Source organism: Patagioenas fasciata, chromosome 3 (assembly GCF_037038585.1).
Source record: "Patagioenas fasciata isolate bPatFas1 chromosome 3, bPatFas1.hap1, whole genome shotgun sequence".
Taxonomy (NCBI): Eukaryota; Metazoa; Chordata; class Aves; order Columbiformes; family Columbidae; genus Patagioenas; species Patagioenas fasciata.
In genome coordinates, this window is record NC_092522.1 from 46,721,620 (window position 1) to 46,738,047 (window position 16,428).

The following is a 16,428-nucleotide window of genomic DNA, read 5'->3' on the forward strand; positions in this document are numbered from 1 at the left end:
GCTAGGAAAACTTGGGGCATAATGCAAGATGCTTTAATCTTCCCTTAGGTTAATGTTTGGTGTCACCTGAGAAAGTAGCAGCTGTAGTGGACTTACCAGCTGTGGGTCTCTTTTAGCACTTCAGTGTCTTATCTGTCAAAATTTTCTGTATAAGCTGTTTCTGTAATGAATAGTCAGTGAGCATTACTATAGATCTGAACTGTTATATGAAATAAGCTGTTGTCTCTACTGCCTACTTAAATTTTTTAAGAGGGCTCAGTTGGGAAAGATATAGTTTAGGAGCATTAATTTTAGGAGTAATACTAACTTAAGTAGTTCCCGATTCTGCCTCTGTTTCTCCTTGCATCACACCCTGCTGAAAGAGGATGTATTGCCCCCAGCTGTGTTCTTCCAGTGCTTTTTTTGCATGGGCGTGCATCTTTCTGCATGGTAAGCTGATTCAGCTTACTTGACTAGCGGGAAACTAAGTTGACAACTACTTCCCATCTCCCCGATTGTTGTGATGAAGTGGCTTATCAGATGAGTTTGTGAGCTGGAGCAGGGAGAGATGAGAGAGAATAACTACTGGGATGAGGTAGAAACTCTTGTTTTCTTTCTCTTCTCTCTTCTTGGTGGTGAGAGAGCTCTTAATTCACTCAACTGTAGCACAGAACTGTATCACCGTTTTAAATTTTTAGTAGCTTTTTGTTTGGCTTAATGATAAACTAGATAAGGGAATTGATCTAGCTGAAAAAAACTTCATAACCCAGGTCAGCTTTCCATCTTTCTGTTGCACTGCCCCACAGACTCAAATGTATGTGGATAATGAGAAGAAAAAGCGGAGACCTGAAGTGACCAGGAAGTGTAGGAACTGCCTGGGTTAGCCATTCTGTCAAAGAAATAACACAAGCTGTAATTTGACTTTGTCTCATCTGGCACTCGCTGTGTTGTTTTGCATTTTGTGTTTGTCTTGTCTTTGTTTCTGTCACTACTGCTGAAGTGATGCTTAACTGCTCATGCAGAGTCATCTCTTCTTTTTAGAGTAGTATTCAGTGTAGTTTCTGTGGCTTTTTTTTGACATCTGAGGAAATGTTCAGTGGCTCTGCTTGGCCTATTCCTATGAATAAGTCTCTGGACTACTGGCTTGTATGTAGGTTTTTTTAAGCATGACTTGCTCTTGGCGTAGAATTCCAAAGAGGAGGGAATTCTTCCTGCTTTTTACTGATTGTAGCTCGAAACTTAAGTTTCTATTCATACAGAGTTTTTAAGCAGAGAGAGTACTGTTTCACAGTTCTTTGGATATGTTGCCTGAATTTGTAGTCAGCTTTAGAGATGAGGGTATAATTTGTTGAAATGCTGATTAAATAATGTTTCTTGCCATAACCAAGACAGCGTTCTGCAATATGCTGAAAGTCTGTTCAATTAAGCAATGTGAACCAGATTTTCTGCCAGTATGCAAGGGTATCTGGGGAAAAAAGGGATTTAGCTAATAAAAATGGAATATGTAGCAACTAAAAGATGCACTTATTTGACCTCGTCTTTATTAAGAAGCCCTTGTAGCAGTATATCCATTTCAAAAAAGCAACCCCCTCAACCAGATATTGCTGGAAAAAATAAACCCTGAATTTGAAGCCAATTTAAAACAAAACACTGGTTTTATCTTAGCATATGGTCAGATAACACATTGCATGACTAGTGTTTATGGTAGAGTTGAAGAAACAACATAGAAGGTGTTCAGACACTGTAGAAATTAAGGTCACATGAGAGATTTTGGAAAAAATTATATACTTTTAACCATTTAATTAGTGTGTATATTGTTGTATTTTTATGTAAAAGGCATTCATAATCCAACTAGAAGACAGAATAGTATTATATGAGACCTCTTATTTATATTCTGTGTGACTGTTTTTTAAAATTAAATCTTTTTTTAACTGATCGGTTACAATATGTAACAAAAGGTTTCCTATTTAGATGAGAGATCTCCAGATGCACAGTATGTGGATTTGCTGCTGAATCCAGAACGTTACACTGGATACAAGGGGCCTTCTGCTTGGAGAGTGTGGAACAGCATCTATGAAGAAAACTGCTTCAAGTAATTGGGAGGGAGAGGAAGCCTACTTCTTATGCTTGCACTTCAATTTAGCTTAAAGCTGATTTTCTTGTTTTCTCTATTATTTTCTAGGCCTCGATCTGTCTATCGTCCTTTAAATCCACTGGCACCTAGTAGGGGTGGGTCTTGCCTGTTTTATTTTCTAATGCAGTTCTTTTAACATAGTGACTATTGCTGCACAAGTGATGCAAATAGTAATCTAGTTGGTAGGTATACTTTCTGCTTTTTTAATGTCCTCTGTAGACGCAGCCATCCATTTTCAATATTTAGACTAAGGTTTGTGATACTTGATTACGTACATGCTTAATCTTATGCATGTGAATATGCTTAATGTCAGAGGAGCTAATGTGAAAGCTTAAGTAAGTCTCAAGCTGTTTAGTAAATGTCACAGTAATGGATGGGAAGGAGTTAAAGTTCAACTAAAATGTCAGCATTCCTGTATTCTTCCCTAGTGTTTTTTCCTAGAGCACTAATCACTTTAGCTCATAGTCATTCTAGTGTAATGTAGCTGTACATATTCCATCCGTAATGTTTAACGTATTATAAATGTACAAATACTTGCATTGTATGAAGAAAGAGTGGATACTGAAGAAGGCTCAGTTATCTGCAGGAATGTTTAGGAAAAAAGGCATGGCAGTGACTTAAACCCCAAGTTTTCAAATTTAAGTTGAAAACTATAACCTGTTGTTCCAAATGAATCTGCTTTCTCCTGTCAGTGTGTCTCATTTCCCTTAAAAATTAACTATTAACCAGTAGATTGAGTTAGAAAACATCACCACACATTAGAAAGTCAAAATAGCTTTTAGTAATTATAAATACTGAAATAATATATTGTTGGTATACTCAAATAAAAATAATTTTAAGAGCAGTTTAATTCAGGGATCAGAATTTCTGAAGGGAACACTGGTCAGATTATTGAATAATGTGAACTGAAGAAGATGACTTCCTAACCATCTCTCTGAAGCTAAAACATAGCTTTCAAGTGCATGTAAATCAGCTGTAACTAAGATTTCAAATTCTTAGCAACTGTCATTATTAAAAATGTGTTTAGTCTTAGGTCCTCTTGAGGAAGAGGGTGGAAAGTAGCCTATCTTTTTGTAGATTAAATAAGGTTTCTTGGACTTTTTTTCAGTGTTTGTAGTAAAACCTGTGTTTCATTACTACTTTACGGTGGAAATTATCTTTTAAATGTTTATGGATTTTTTTTTTTTCTTTCCTTCCCTAAGGAGGAGATGATGGTAAGTCATCTTAATTTGCTTGACTTGCAGAAATGAAGTACTCGTTAAAGAGTTTTGGACGTCTGATTTATTCACTTTATTGCCATTGCTTTAGTGGGCAGGAGAGTTATGTTTTTATGCAGATGATTGATCAAAAAAATGTTTTTATTGGGGTAATTCTTTCATTTGGAGTAGGGAGAAGGAGTGGATAAGAGCAAAATACAGTTCTGTTGTTCATTCTTATCCTTGTAACAATGTGTCGTGATAACGTTATTGAGATAACTGAAAATGCATAAATTAAAGGATTCTTGGGTCTCCTCCAGAGCCCTATTGATTCTGATGTCAGATCAGAAGGACATTATTTTATGTACTTTCTTGAATGTCCTTGATTTTTGGGAAGGAGAGGAGAGAGTGGCAAGGAAAAGCATTTAGTCTGTCTACAGTGAGACAGTTTAAGATTTTTCAGTCAACTGAAAGATCTCAGCCTACAGGAAGCCTTCAGACAGCAGCACTCAAGGCAAAGGCTGTCAGATGTAATTACACTCTTTGTCACGTCTTTCACTGCTAGTGCATATAGTCAGCTTTCATTTCCATATGCTTCTGAATGCCTTGGCCAGTAACTTAGTCATTTTTGTATTTCTCCTCTTCTGACCTCAACAGATTTAAACCAACCTCAAAGTTCAACCGCTTCTGTGCCAGTTCTCACTTTAATGACTAGATTATTTAGATTTATGTCCATTTGGCAGCCGATGTTAGTATGCATAGTAATATAGAGAGACTGTAATGTTAAAAATGAAAATTCTTCATTTAACTCTATGCTTTGTATTTACAGGAGAATCTTTCTACACATGGCTGGAAGGTAAAGGCTCTTGGATGGGTTAATATAATGTTCAATTCACTAGAAGAAATGCTGTAGTATTTTTTCCATCTCGCCAAATATTTTTCATAGTGTAGTCTTTTTGATAAAGTGCACAGAACTTCTGAGTGCTGTTCAAAGAATATTTTTATCTTGAGGGTGTTTGGAAATCTTCTCATTCACTTAGATGGTATACCCCTTAAACACACTTCAGTGTTTCATCTTTTATAAAGAGGGAATTTACTTCCATATTGGTTACCTTTGAATTTTCTGCTCATTTTAGGCATTTAAGGAGGAACATTATTATTACTAACATTGCTAGGCATTTATATTTGAAAACAGCTTTAAAAAACATTAAAGTTTCTGATGGTTCTGTTCCCAATATAAAACTAACATATGTGTGTTCAGAAGGTAATTTGCTTTTTATTAATATTTAAATGGAAAGTATTATTACAGTGGTAGCAATCAAAATCACATTTTGGAGATGTGCAGGAAAGTAAATCAGTTTAATGGACTTTAATATTAAACTTAGTTCATTCTGCCTTTCATAAGCTTTTACTTGTCTGGTTGGAAATTTCTAGCTGGTGGTGTTGTAGGAAAACATACAATTGTATGTCTTTTTAAAATGTGATGACTGTAAATGAGGCCATATCTCAGCCTTACGTAGGCTTTACTATCAGCTCTCCCTGCTTCCATTTGTGGAGACTGGAGTGGCTGGGAAAACACCCAAACATATATTTGAGAAAGAAAAAAGCTCCTAAATTTGAAGTGTAATCTCTTTCTCTCGGTCTATGTGGTATTGCAAGTAATTTCTGCATTTAAATTATATTTTGTCCACTCAATGCCATTGTTTCTTCTGTTTATGCTGTAGAAGTCTGTATCTGTCAAAGTCATATTTTTGAATGTTTTGCTCTTTGCATTTAAATCTTCAGTGAATTTACAGTAGAGCTGGGAAGATATATTTTTTGCTGTTTTCCAATACCATAAGGTTTTCTGATGTTTATTCTGTGAAGTCACTACTCTAATCCAGTGGTAGCTTTGATTCTAATTACGATGGGTCACAGTATAGTTCTGTCTTCCAGACTGCCAAAATTCTAGACTATTTCAAATATATAGCTCAAACAATGTAAGCATCTTATTTTGATGTGGCACTGTACTAATTGACCAGATACTTATTTAACTGTGTTTACTGGAACACTGAAATATCAAGTAAGAAATGTCAAACTTCATTCTTAGTATTTCTTTATATTTAAAAAGAAAGTATACTTTTCCTATGATGGATTTAAGGGCTTATTAACAATGCTGATGTACTGTAATTGTAACTTAAAAGTTAAATGATCCTGACTTGCATCACTGAAATGTCAAGGTATATTCATTTTAATATATTATTTCCAGTATTTAGTTTGGGTCTGTTTTTCTTTTATCCTGGACAGGTCTTTGCCTTGAGAAAAGAGTGTTTTATAAACTCATTTCTGGACTTCATGCTAGCATCAACTTGCATCTGTGCGCAAATTATCTTCTTGAAGGTAATTTAAATCTAGGTAAAATTACTGAATTGAATTCTACAATATCTGTAACATGTGCTTTTTTTTTTTTCTGGAAGTTTTGGATGTGTACTTAGTTGCTTACTTCTTCAAAGTCTGTATGTTTTATTCCCCCTGCCCTTTTTTTCTTCCTCTGTGTAGAAACCTGGGGGAAGCCTTGCTGGGGACCGAATGTGAAAGAGTTCACTCGCCGCTTTGATCCTATTGAAACAAAAGGAGAAGGACCAAGGAGGCTCAAAAATTTGTATTTCTTATATTTGATAGAGCTGCGTGCTTTGTCAAAGGTTGCACCATACTTCGAGCGTTCAGTTGTTGACCTTTACACTGGAAATGGTCATGAAGATGCTGAATCTAAAGCTCTCTTACTAGATATCTTCAGGGATACAAAGTAAGGGATAGGATTTTGGTTTTTTAATCAATAGTTTGAAATTCTCAGTTAAATTTGCAAGTGAGAATAGATGACTTCTTGATAGGATAGGACAAGGAGGAGAGTGGAATGGAGAAATAAAATTAAATAGTGAGAGAGAACAAGAAGGATTTGCACGTTTGATGAGAAGAGATGAATGGTTTTGAGGTTTGAATATACCAGTCTTTAAAAAACAAAAACCACACATGTACAAAACAGAACCAAAAAAAAAAAAAAATTCCCAAAACAGAAACGAAGAAAGAGGAAAAAAACACAACCCCATGCAACACCCTGGGCTACTCCCTATTTGTTGCTTTTTCTGATTCTTTAGCATAAGACATACATGATTTATTTTGAAAAGGAAGATAGTGCATGTAGTCTTTTAATGATCCAGTGAGTAGTCCAGCTTTTATCATAGACTTACCCTCTGGGGTTTTAGCCATCCCTTCTTCCTTCCGTTAACTCTAAGGTTCTTCAGTCCGGTTCCTTTGCTCACCTTCTCACTAATTTTGTGATTGGTAACATGCTGTGTGGCTTCATTGCTGTTCCTAGTCATAATCTTACTACATATTTGAGATGTGGTCAAACAACCATCAGCTTAAAGGCAAACATTAAGACAATTTCAGTGTGTATTAGAAAAACATCTCGATCAGTGGAAATAGAGTGAAGAAAATTCTTAACAAAACTGTAAATAACAGATTTCAAGTTATGGGGATTGAACAGTAAAACTGATACCATTCAGTAATTTTTTAAGAGCTGTTCTGCAAAGACCAGGAACTCTGGAAAGTGTTCTACACTGATGACATCAGCTGCTCACCAAGCTTGATGGAACACTAAAGTTCATGCCAGTGTTTTTTTGTTTTGTCTTTATTAGGTCCTTCCATATGCACTTCGATGAAAAGTCCATGTTTGCTGGAGATAAAAAAGGAGCAAAGTCATTAAAGGTAAAGCTAATTTTCTGAACAACATCCAAAATACCACTTTGAAATTAAATCGTGCTATTTTCCCAAAGTCTCTCTACTTACCAGAAGCATACTGCTGAGAGTAGAAAAGGCATGGATAAAAACTTAGAAAATTGTATCCAAGGCCTCTTAATCTGCTTTACAGTAAATGACTATAAGGTGTTGTCTTGAGCCAAGCAGACTGAAATCTCTGGTTTAGTGCATTGTGTCTGTCGTCAGGACTGTGGTGAAGCAACTGGGTTGAGTTGGCATTACCAGTAGATGCAATGGTGTTTTTTAAATATAGTATTTGTTTCACATGAGCATCTGAAAAAACAAACAAAACAACTAGTGATGTTTATTTACAAAACAGATGCCTCATGTAGTAGAACATAATATAATACTTTACTTAACATTGGAAAAACATAATTCCTAGACATAGAACCCAATGTGAATGTTGCTACTACCTAGCAACTTCCAGTGTTAACGTGCTGGTGTGCAGATTGGTATGGGCTACAATTCCACAGTTGGAGTGTGACTCAGTAATAAAGGTCTGTTTCAATATTGATTAGCACTTTTAATACTTATTTCAGTAGTAGTATGGAATTTCATCAGCATTAGAAAGAATGCTATTGGAAAGTTGCCACTGATTTATCAGCCCAGCTAGTGTTTTTTCTGACCTTAAATATTTAATTGAGAACATCTTAATTAGTTCTGTGCTATTTGCTTTCAGTATGACTGAACCTGCAGAACAACAGTCTACCCACAGCTTTGGACAGGAACTGTCTTTTACAAATTGTAACTTGTTTTCCTGTTTGTCAAAAAGGAGTAGGTTGATTCAAAGGGATTTGAATAATGCAAGGAAATTGGCCAGGGACACAGGTATGGTACTTATAGCTCAGCAAATTTTGAGAAAGTTGGGAGAAACTCAGTGTATAGAGTCCAAGCATAACCCTGCATGTCCTGTATTTTTGTGGTTTTTTTCGAGGAAATAAGAATCTGTGTTTACATGGACCTTTGTTATGGCCTGACTACATATGATTGTCGCTTTGTTCAGTTTTAGTAATAGAGAATTGATATTCCAGTGGTACTAGATTAGTTAACCTTCTGTTTTTGTAAAACTAAGGAATTACTTTAAGTTAACCCTTTTTATTTTGTTTTTAACTGATAGGAAGAATTCAGGTTGCATTTCAAGAACATATCCCGCATAATGGATTGTGTTGGATGTGACAAATGCAGGCTGTGGGGCAAACTGCAGGTAAAGGTTATTTTGTGTGTGTGTTTGCATGGTGTTGGGCAGGTTAGAAGATAATCTATTTTAGTTTGGCAGGGTGCCTCTTAGGTCATCATTCAGACTTTCTGTACATGGTTGGTCTTTGATATCCTTACCTATATATTAAAAATAGACATATGTTTAGTTCACTGTTAAACAATTTATTTTAAAAATTTTGCTAAAAAATTTTGTTTGTTCAACAGCTGTTTAGTTCAATAAAAGAGATTTTTTTGTTCACAAATTGAAGCATATGAAAAAGAAGCAATTTGTATTTTCACAGTTTATGCAGAAGGCAACAAATGGATGCAAAGGTGCACAGTAAAGCTGGAAGCTGAAAAACCATTTTAGTTTCTGGACACTTACTATTTTTATTGTATTGAGAACAAGATTTTTAACCTCAAGACTAATGTTAAGTCCAGACTGAGAGCAGTTGTTACTTTGGAGTGCCTACTGTACTATACTGCTGTATAACATTAAGCTTATCAGAATTCAGTTTTCAAAGAAATTTTTAACATAAAAAAATTGGTGGTCTCTGCTGAATTTCTGAAGTTCTGCCTACTCTGTCCTAGTTAATGCTTCTGATCTGTTGTTGTTTTTTTCCTTCTCACACAAAACAAAATAGGACCAGATTTCCTGACCTATAAAATTCTCTTGCAGCCACCCTCAACCACTTCTTGTCAAAACCCAGTGGTTGTTTCTGTAGCCCAATTAAAAGGGTGTCATGGTTTAACCTGAGCTAGCAGTACAAATAAGAATAGTTGCTTCTGTTCTATTTCTATATAGAAAATGGGGGTTGAAACTGAAACTGTGATGTCTGCCACTGGGACTGGAGGTGGAAAAAGCAGAAGAACTGTGATATCACATAATAAAATCTAGTTTGACTTGGAAGGGGGAGAGGAGGAACAAAGGGGAGATCTGATCCAGCAACTCCTGGGGCATCTCTACGGGAAGGGGCAGGAGGGAGCTGGCAGTGGTGTAACAGGCGGGTGTTCATGTGCATCTGGTGTGGCTGAGAAGAAAAAAGATGGGAAGGGAAGAGATTAAAAACACAAGGGTGAAGCATGGGTGTACCTGAGGAAACAAATGTTCTGAAATAAGTGACTGAACCTGGTACACAGTCAGTGGCAACCATTTCTATTAGTGTCCTGGTTTGTGGGCAGTTATTTGTATAAGACTGTGTCAATGTAAAAGAATTGCTACTAAAGTTTGCCTGGATTAGTAATTTTTAAACTTTTTTACAGTTTTCTGAGAGTTCAATGCAGTGATCTTACTGATGTTAAAACACTGGACTTTTCTTGCAGACTCAAGGCTTAGGAACTGCTCTGAAGATCTTGTTTTCTGAGAAAGAAATACAGAGCCTTCCTGAGCATAGCCCATCAAAAGGTTTTCAACTCACACGCCAAGAAATAGTTGCTCTTGTAAATGCCTTTGGAAGGTAAGTTTTTGTCATTTGTATAGTGGAAAAAATATAAAATGTCAGTATCAACACTCAGGGTCTGTGGAAAGCTGGTACTGTACATGTAGTTGTAGCTTTTAAAGGCTGAATTATTAGTAGTGATATTGATAAACTTAATGCCATCAAACTGAGTATGTAGGGTGCTGATTAATAGCTTGGTTGTTGTCACGGTCCATTTGGTGATGGACTCGTGATGGTTCATTTACCTTGATCTTGAAGCGCAAAATTAAGGTAACCAAAATGTCAAGGGGTTGTAATTGTATATTGGGATCCAATTCACCTATTGATCTCAAAGCTCAAATTCCATCTTGTGAAAGCTGGATTTAAGTCTCAAACAGTCTTAAGCATTAGGCTTTGGGTATGTCTCCTCTGTTTTGGACACTGAGCTGTTCTACACTTTTTTTATTGCTGTTTTAAGTGTGTATAGGTCAAAAGTAGTGAAAAGGAAGAAAACTACTTGAAGATTTTTTACACTGTCATTTAGCCCTTAGGCTTTTGTATTTTTGTGTATGATGTGATTATTTTTGTGAAACTTTAATTTTGACTAATTTTTTTAAAACAGCAAAAATTAACCCTGTTGAAGTGATGAAATATAGCATTTTAACAGCTTTAAAAGATGTGTAGAACTTGCTTTGTTCATCATGCTAGTTCTTCAGATCTTGAAGATAACTATCTGGTTCCATTTAAAATAATGTAATTAGTGTTTTATTACCTCTGGTTAGAGATTTTTAGATGTTTAATGAAGACGTAAAAAATTAAAACATATCTAAATGTTAACCCCTATAATATATTATGTAAATCTAACTGAGAGTCAGATAGTAAATCTTTAGAGAGAAAGTGGCATCTTAGTTAATCTTCGGAACAGAATCATGTTCAAAAAAACAAATGGAAGCCCTCACGGAAGATGATGATTTGCCCTGCACTTTGACACTTGACTTAATAACACTTAAGGGGTTTTTGTTTTACAGGCTTTCCACGAGTATAAGAGAACTGCAGAATTTTAAAGTTTTATTACAACAAACTAGGTAATGAAGGCCTTTGCACAACCTATTGATGAAGACCATTTACATGACTGCATTGAGCAGAGGGAACTGATCCTTACAGGACCCACATGAACTGATAAAAAGTAAAGTCAAATACCAACTTGAATATTTATGTTTGAACTAGGAACGGTTATTAATTAGAAAATATATTTATGAATTAAATATATAGTTTTAAACTGTGTAAATTATGACGATCTGTTTATTTTTTAAGTTCTCTGCTCACAGTTCTGTTGTACTGAAACTTCATAAATTTTTTTTTCCTTTTTGAGACAGGTTTTTTATGTTAAAACATATGTACCTCCACCCTGACTTGGCCTGTCTGTAGAGAGGTGGTTCACCTCTCAATTCTCCCCAGTACCGAGTACATTCTCTATATTCTGAGGACTGGGTATGCCGATTCTGGCTGTCTAAAAGAAAAAACAAACAGAAAAGGAAATAGGTCTCTTGTTGAGTTCTGACTACTTACTGTAATAATGAAACTTACTTAAAAATAGGAAACTTACTGAGCAGAAAATGTTGAGATCCTCTGCATCGTGCTCATATCAAGCTTTTGTTTTCCTTAAGTGCTGCTTTCCAGAATTTCCTTTTTTATTTAAAATAACCACCTTGTCTGTGATGCAGCACAGTTGGAAGTGACTCTTCTGCAGCCCCTTGGCTACCTCCATTTGCTTGGGGGTAGGGTAAGGACAGGGCAGATGTTTGTGGAGTGCTGCTTGCCAAAAACCTTCTGCAATGAAATTCGCATCTAGCCCATTTTGTTTTCTAGATTGTAATCCCAAATTCAGTTTCCATAAATTGTCTTTTTAATGTCTAAAATGTTAAAATAGCATACTTCATTCTTTGAGCCATGGAAATAATTTGCTTTTTATGGATTATGTTTTAGTGCTATGTGAAAAGGTCAATGCAAATATTAAGAACTTGGTTTTGTAGTCACTTTTAAGAAAAAGATGCTTTTTAAAATTCGTAATCACACTGACATTTAGTACTGCATACTCTATCTATGCAATCCCTAACTGTATCTTCTTTAAAAGGATATTCAGCGTAATAAAACGGGTAACTTTCATAAAATAAGAAATTACTTGTGTATCATTGTCCACAGCTGTCGATGATAATTTACCATTGTCTAAAACAGAATTCAGAAACAGCACTACTGATTAGTACCAACCAAATATTGGTTTAAATTTAAAATGAAGTAATATTTTTTTTCAAACCAGCATGTCAAAGCAAAGTTAGGAATGATGAATGTAGAAAGTGCTGGTACAGTGTAGATAACATCTCTTGTTTTTAAAAATAAGTCTTTGCAAAATAAAGTGCTCTTAAACATTTTTCACCCTACCAGATATTTAGTGACCTGTTTTTATAATGGATTGTAACAGTATTGGCTTCCATAACATGGTCCTTTACAGCTGAGAATTTCTGAAAGCTGGAATACACTCTGTGTCCTGTTTTTCCAGACTAACCTCAAATTTCTACCTGACTGGAAATGAGGCTGTGCTGCTGACACTTGCTATTATAAAAAAATGCTGTTTTTTCAAGAAACAGTGTTGAGTCAAACCAGGATAAGCTAAATGTAAGGGAAAAAAAAATAGGGGGGGGGGGGGGGAGACGGGAAGGATGATCCTTAAAGTTTTGGTGATAGTTGCACAAATTGGCAATGAACTGGTATCCAGTTGGAAGCTCCTGTTTAAGCCAGTCGATAATTTAAAGAGCTGTTCGAGAAAGCTGATACCAGCCTGGGGATGTGCTGTTCTTACCCAGCAGCCTCTCTTGCCCGTGGGCACCCCTGTGTGAGCGAGTCACCACAGGGCTTCCTTTTTCTAGTTGATGGAGAAGGGCAGGTGATTTCTAGGTGGGTTCATCTGGCCTGTTCCAAGCTCTGTATGATATACTCTGCAATGCAGCAATTTGCACCCTGGAGTTTTTCTCCATCAAATTGAAGTGGGAATCCGGGTACCTAGCTCAGATGTGAGCACCTATGTTTGGTAAATGAGCAACAGCCTGAGTACCTAACTCTTCTCAATAATTGTATATATAGAAAGTGTGTGTTTTTTCAGTTGGCCACTAATTCCTTGCCTTTTGGATTGACCTGCAAGGGCTAAAACCTGCAGGCTCAATTGCATGACAAACACTGTATAGCTGGGATTTATTTTTATTATACATTATAGTGCCTAAAGCTTTAGGCCGGATTTTCTAGTTGAAAATAAATGGTATTCGCTGTGCTGCCCCAGGAAAGACCTGAGTCTTGGAATTGTTTCTTCCCTTTTTCCCCTTGCTTTGTGGGGAAAGCGAATTGCTTCCAGCCTTCTTCTGGGGATGCAGCTTGCTATTTTGTCTTTCTTTCCACCCGTGCCTGGCTAAAATCCACGGACACTGGAGCAGCATCACATACCAGCATCATGCACTTGCTCATGAGGCACGCAGGAGATTTGGGCCAGCAGATCCTGGACACCTGCTCCTTGCAACCCTCACTGATGCAATGGAGGCAAGGGTAGAACCATGGGGTAAGGAGATGGGAAGCTTTGCTGCTTTTCCGTTGTGTAATGAAGACACAGGAATGCAGCTGAACAGCAAGTGCTGTGGATGGGGAAGTTCTGTTGCATTTGAAGGTACATCTCGCTTGGTGGTCAAATATGGAAGGCATTTCATTTGTCATGGTAGAAATAGGACATAAGATTTTTTTTTTCTTGTTACAAATCAGTTGAAATAATTTTCCTGTTATCATGTTTTTTACTGCATCTGATGTACATTCTGTGACTGTGCTGCGTATGAAGTTTTACCATGTGAGATGGATGACTTAGTTCTTTATATGTTAAATTAAATTTTAGAAATTTACAGATATGTTTTTATACTGAAGAATAAGGTTGGTGACACTGTTCATGACCTGTAAACAATTTTAAATTCCAGCTCCCTTTTGGAAATCAGCTTCTCAATGTTGTCTGCCATTTCTTTCAGAGTAAAAGTACATTTCTTTTTAGAAATGACACAATGATTGTAATCCCAGAGGTAGTGAGAAGACAGAGAAGCATGGTTTGTCTTCCACAAGTTGTGAAGACTTAAGTGAAATGGTAAAAAAGTCTTGGTGCAAACTGCACAGGTAACCTGTAAGGCGCTGTTGCTGAACAACTTGCTCTTCAGTGCCTGCAGAGGAAGGTGAGAATATAGAATTAAACCAGCAAAATACAGAGACCTGTGTAAGCTGGAATAACAGAAGTGGTTTTCTACTTCAGCTGATGATTTGTGCTGTATGTCATGATATGTGCATGGAATACACTGTGCCACACTTTCTTGAGTTGTGTTTTGATGGCTGGGTTGCCTTTATCTGACCTTGCTTTGTGCTTTTCTGGAAAATGGCCTGTAATATATTGTAAATAATCTAGATGCTTATGTTTATAAAGTAGCAATCAGCAGTTCATCACTTTACAATTCCTCCATATAGCTAGCCTATTAAAAAGGAATATTTATTAAAATCAAAATCAATGTTGGAACTGTTTACTGAGATTTAAACAATTCTGAATCTTCGCTATGTTTGAATCTATTAAATGCGAATTAAAATATTTTCTGCTACAACTTCTTTTGTGGATGAAATTTTTGGGTTTTTGTTTTAAAATGTTTTTTCTTTTCATTGCATTTACCTTTCAACTGCACTTGGTAGAAAATGTACAACTTAAATTATTTACATGTCAGTCATTTAAGCTTAGGATGATGAGCAGGCTTTCATTTTCAATTTAATTATGCTCACAAGAGGAATGTAACCAGTGTGCCTGTTGCCATTTACAGTGCGTTCTAGCCTGTCAGCACATCAGAAATTAATGTGGCAGAATTACAATTTGCTTGTGTATGAATATGGCCAAATTACCCACTGTTTAAGTTCAATTGTTTTAAGAGGCAAAACGGCATATTTTGAAATGAAGTTTGGCCTGTTGTGCCCCTTTCTCAGAATGGCTTATAAAATCAGTTTTGTAAATATTTTTTCTGATTGGTTTACCCAGTGGGGCTCTTCCTGTGAAATTATTCTCCCTACAGGGTTTCTTCAGTTTTCTGTTTAACTCCATGTATGTGTTTTTAACAAATTACTTCACTAAAAATGATACACATATTTCATCCTCAGTTTAGGTGGGTAAATATCTGTTACACAGGAGATAATCATTAGAGTAATCTATTTAAAATTTAATATCTGTACCTTTCACATTGTTGTTTAAATCTCCTGTGTCTGAGAGTGCTTAATTCATTACTGTGATTGGTTGCAGTCACTTTTAATTTCACTTTTTTGCACGCATACTGTGGCACGGGGATTAAGCTTGTTTTAGGCACAGAATTCTCGTAATTTTTTTTTTTTTGCTGTGCAACTATATCTACTGTGAAGAAAATGTAATTCCTGCAAACTTTTCTTGCACTAGGTCTTCGGGCAGTTTTGTACAAACATGATTGTAGAGCTCCAAAGAGTTTAATAAAATTTCTGTTCTTCTCCCAACCTTGTAGCACCATTTTTAATCTCTGGCTGATAGTTTAATTGGCTTATTTTCTTCAGTGAACACCGGAGACCTGAAGGACCTAATGGAAGCTCTGGAGGGCAAACAAATGGCAGGGTGCTTCTGCCAGAGGCAACGCTCGTGCTTTGATTTTACCACAAAGGCCCCAAACATCAAAGACCCTGTGGAAGACTCAGAACATGAGTGTGTCACCACAATGCTTTTGGCTTCCTTGCAGAGCTGATCAGATCTACTCCCCAACCCTTCTTTTTTTCCTGTATATCCTCTGTGAAACGTACATAAGAATTGTCTATTTCTTATGCTTCCTGAGGTTGAATATGAGGAAAACATCAAGCCTGTCCACCTCAAAACAAACTACTTTTATAGAAGTAAAGATTACTCTAAGAAATGTTGTTCTCCTAGGGAAATGTGGGTTGTATTACAGTATTTGTTTCACGGCTGGAAGGAGAAAAAGATGCAGACCATGCAGAATTCTTTCCAGTAGATCACACCAGTCAGTACTGGGCACCATAAAGAAACCTGAAGTAGTGTTGGTGGAGTCTGCTCACCGTAGATTAGTATTCATTATTTATAGGCTTACTATGTGCAAATGTCACCTATTAGAATGGTGTTTATCCACCATTTCCCCCACAAACCATCAGATCTATCCCTGAACATACAAGGCTGAAGCACAGCTTTGCTGACTTTCTGCAGAATTTATCCTCTACGTGCACTTGAGGATTTTCCTGCTTTATGTATTCCTGGCTCTTGTTTTGTTCCCCAACTGTGGTTCCTGGCTTTTTATTAAATAAATAAGTATTGTTATATGTATCCATCTCCCTCGTAAGATATTTGAGTTAATCTTCTACATGATATACCAAGAACTTATTGATAGAGATTATCGTAGAAGTTTAATTTTTCAGACTTAAAAATTTCCAGCCTCTTTTGCAGTTCTCTACCATTCTGAGATGGTCCCTATAGCTGCTGAGAAGATGCACTTTTCTTGCTTTCTTAGAAGAATGCAGTGTTTTGAGATCATAACTGGAGTAGATGACACTTAGCCCCCAACCATTTTGCCACACTGAGTAAGCAGTGATGATCCAACGAGTAAATTGTGCTCTGAGACCGTAGCAA

General features: G+C 36.4%; 1 protein-coding gene across 3 annotated transcripts in view; it reads left to right on the forward strand.

Annotated features, from left to right (window-relative positions):
• Positions 1 to 12,160, forward strand: part of ERO1B (endoplasmic reticulum oxidoreductase 1 beta) — a 30,238-nt gene extending 18,078 nt beyond the window's left edge. For 2 of the 3 annotated variants that reach the window (XM_071806266.1, XM_065833846.2), the window contains 10 exons: positions 1,951 to 2,071; positions 2,162 to 2,208; positions 3,316 to 3,327; positions 4,139 to 4,165; positions 5,596 to 5,688; positions 5,848 to 6,094; positions 6,987 to 7,056; positions 8,225 to 8,311; positions 9,628 to 9,761; positions 10,751 to 12,160. In XM_071806266.1, coding sequence (XP_071662367.1) covers positions 1,951 to 2,071; positions 2,162 to 2,208; positions 3,316 to 3,327; positions 4,139 to 4,165; positions 5,596 to 5,688; positions 5,848 to 6,094; positions 6,987 to 7,056; positions 8,225 to 8,311; positions 9,628 to 9,761; positions 10,751 to 10,811 — 899 coding nt within the window. In that variant the 3' untranslated portion in view covers positions 10,812 to 12,160. The remainder of the gene's footprint in view (positions 1 to 1,950; positions 2,072 to 2,161; positions 2,209 to 3,315; positions 3,328 to 4,138; positions 4,166 to 5,595; positions 5,689 to 5,847; positions 6,095 to 6,986; positions 7,057 to 8,224; positions 8,312 to 9,627; positions 9,762 to 10,750) is intronic. The other variant, XM_065833847.2, reaches the window with a different exon arrangement.
• The last annotated feature ends 4,268 nt before the right edge of the window (positions 12,161 to 16,428 follow it).